Raw genomic sequence first — 2500 nt, forward strand, 5'->3', positions numbered from 1 at the left:
ACGTGTATCTTTATAAGAGAGGTGATATTATAATGGACATGTACAATTGAGCTTATAACGGACAGTGCTTTTTTAAACAGGTGGAAAGATGATAAAGATGTAATATTTGCAGACAGATTATTCCAAGCAGACGGAGCTTTAAACATAAATGCGTTCCTAGCCATAGTTTTAGAATAGCAAGATAGCAGGAACAAAAAAAAAGAGATTAACAGGATGTCTCAATTGATAAGGAGAAGAGAAGGGAACCATCAACCTTTTTAAACAGAGAGGGTACTGGTAATGTATGCTAATGAGTATGCTAATGAGCTTGGAGGTTATCCAGGGAAGATGCCTTCCCTTGACTTTGATAGATTTCAAGGGAACATGTCTATCTAATACTTCAGTGAATTCGGAGTAAAAGAAATCCCTAAGCATTTGGTATGAGTTGGTACCTGTCCCATTTAATTGCAAGTAGGTCCAGTGTTTCCTCTACATGCATTTCATCGTGGCGGACCGCCACGATGGAATTTCCTCCGCCACCATTCAGATTTCTCAAAAAAATAAATAAATAAAGATTTAGGCCGCTTTTCAGACCTTCACATCGCTAGACACACCCACAAGCGCGAAGCGACGCGCTTGCAAAACTGTTTTGTGATTGGTCGAATACATCTAGGCTGCGTGTAGTCTACAAACTACTTCAAATGTTACAATATGCGCGACGACGGTGCTGGATCCTGGATCTGTGCATCGGTGTGCAGGAAGAACACGGAGCAGGCGCCAGACCAGACTAGATGATCGTGGAGTGAAGATATTATGAAAGTGTACGTGCTTGTCGATCACCCGTCGCATCGCGTACGCTTTAATAATCTCTTCACTCCACAATCATCTAGTCTGGTCTGGCGCCTGCTCCGTCTGTTTTTCTTCCTGCACACAGGTAAACAGATCCAGGATCCAGCAGCGTCTTCGGGCTCGCGCAAACAAACCCGGCGAATTTTTTTACTTGCCCCAGGCAAGCGTTACTGTTGAACCCTGCTGATACATGATTCTTCCCTGCACATTGACAATGTTTTCTCTCTCCTCTTTCTTCTGCGTTGTGAAGGGATCCACTGCAGCGTACACGAAAAGCGGCTACTGTGTCAACCGCTTCCCATAATAGTTACAACAACCATAAAGCCTCCATAATGATAATGAAAAGAAGGGGAGACGAATTTTTTATTGACAACGGAATTACATGCTGGAAAAACATGCAGACACAGACAATAAGAGACACACGGGAGAAGTACGGGAAAACATTTTATTTTTTTGGGCCATCCTCGAGTTTTGGCTGAAATTACGTCGTTGTTTTGAGCGCGCGTGCGCGTTTCATGCGCGTGCACGCGGAAAAAATCGCGAGCGCGCGCTGGTCAACGCTACCCGCCACCATTGTACAAATTCCTGGAGGAAACACTGAGGTCATTAATAAATCGATCTACATTCATGTTCTTGCTTTGCCTGATTTGAATTCATTTGGGTGGGAGTTTTGGTACCTTAATCTTCCAGGTACAGTACACAGCTGAACGATCTCTAAGGCAGTCAAGACATAGCCGCTGCTTTTAAGAATCTATCTGGGTGTGAGACCAGTATCCAGTCAAGCAGAGATTGACATGTAGGTGTAACTCTAGTGGGCTCACTAATTAACCAGTTAGGTTCTGATTTCTAAAGATGTTTTTTTTTTTTTGCTCGAAGATTTAGCAAGCCAGTTCTTATTGAAGTCACCTAATAGAATTCAATGTTCATTTTTGCAGGTAATAGAATTTATAGTAGAACTTATAGAGTTAAAGGTGGTTCTTTACTGGGTTTTGTAAGAAACCTTAAGTCAAGTCAGTTGTGATCGCATTACCAAATAAAAACAGTTAGCCATTTTACTTTTACTAAGAAATAATGTGGTGTCATCAGTACATCAGTGTTCGGTGTCAGTTAATCTAAAAGAAACAGTCATGTAATGGTTTCCTTTAACCCCCCACCCTCTCCCTCCGTAGACTGTCGGTGCGTGTGAGCGGGGGTGAGGGTCTGGGCTCTGGGCTGGGGGGGCTAGGCCTGGGGCTGACCAGGGACCTGGGCACCATGTCCTTTGAGAACCCCTGTGAGCTCCAGGAGAAGACCAGCTCCCCCTTCTCCTCCAACCGCACCATGTTCGAGACAGAGGAGGTAAACAGGCACATCACCATCACCACCTCTCCTTCATCCCTCCTTCATCCCTCCTTCATCCCTCCTTCAGACAGACACATCACATCACCATCCCTCCTTCATCTCTCCTTCATCCCTCCTTCATACCTCCTTCATCCCTCCTTCAGACAGACACATCACATCACCATCTCTCCTTCATCCCTCCTTCATCCCTCCTTCATCCCTCCTTCATCCCTCCTTCATCTCTCCTTCATCCCTCCTTCATCCCTCCTTCATCCCCCCTTCATCCCCCCTTCATCTCTCCTTCATCCCTCCTTCATCCCTCCTTCAGACAGGCACATCACATCATCCCTCC

General features: G+C 45.1%; 1 protein-coding gene across 2 annotated transcripts in view; it reads left to right on the forward strand.

Annotated features, from left to right (window-relative positions):
* The window catches only part of atg2a (autophagy related 2A), a 35282-nt gene that overhangs the window by 10443 nt on the left and 22339 nt on the right, over positions 1-2500 (forward strand). For both annotated transcript variants that reach the window (XR_013937325.1, XM_080525037.1), the window contains exon 17: positions 1998-2166. Coding sequence is in view for 1 of the 2 variants with exons in the window: in XM_080525037.1 (XP_080381163.1) it covers positions 1998-2166 (169 nt within the window). In the remaining variant the exon portion in view is untranslated. The remainder of the gene's footprint in view (positions 1-1997; positions 2167-2500) is intronic.

This window comes from Nansenia antarctica (assembly GCF_963989245.1).
Source record: "Nansenia antarctica genome assembly, chromosome: 3".
In the NCBI taxonomy this organism is placed as follows: domain Eukaryota; kingdom Metazoa; phylum Chordata; class Actinopteri; order Argentiniformes; family Microstomatidae; genus Nansenia; species Nansenia antarctica.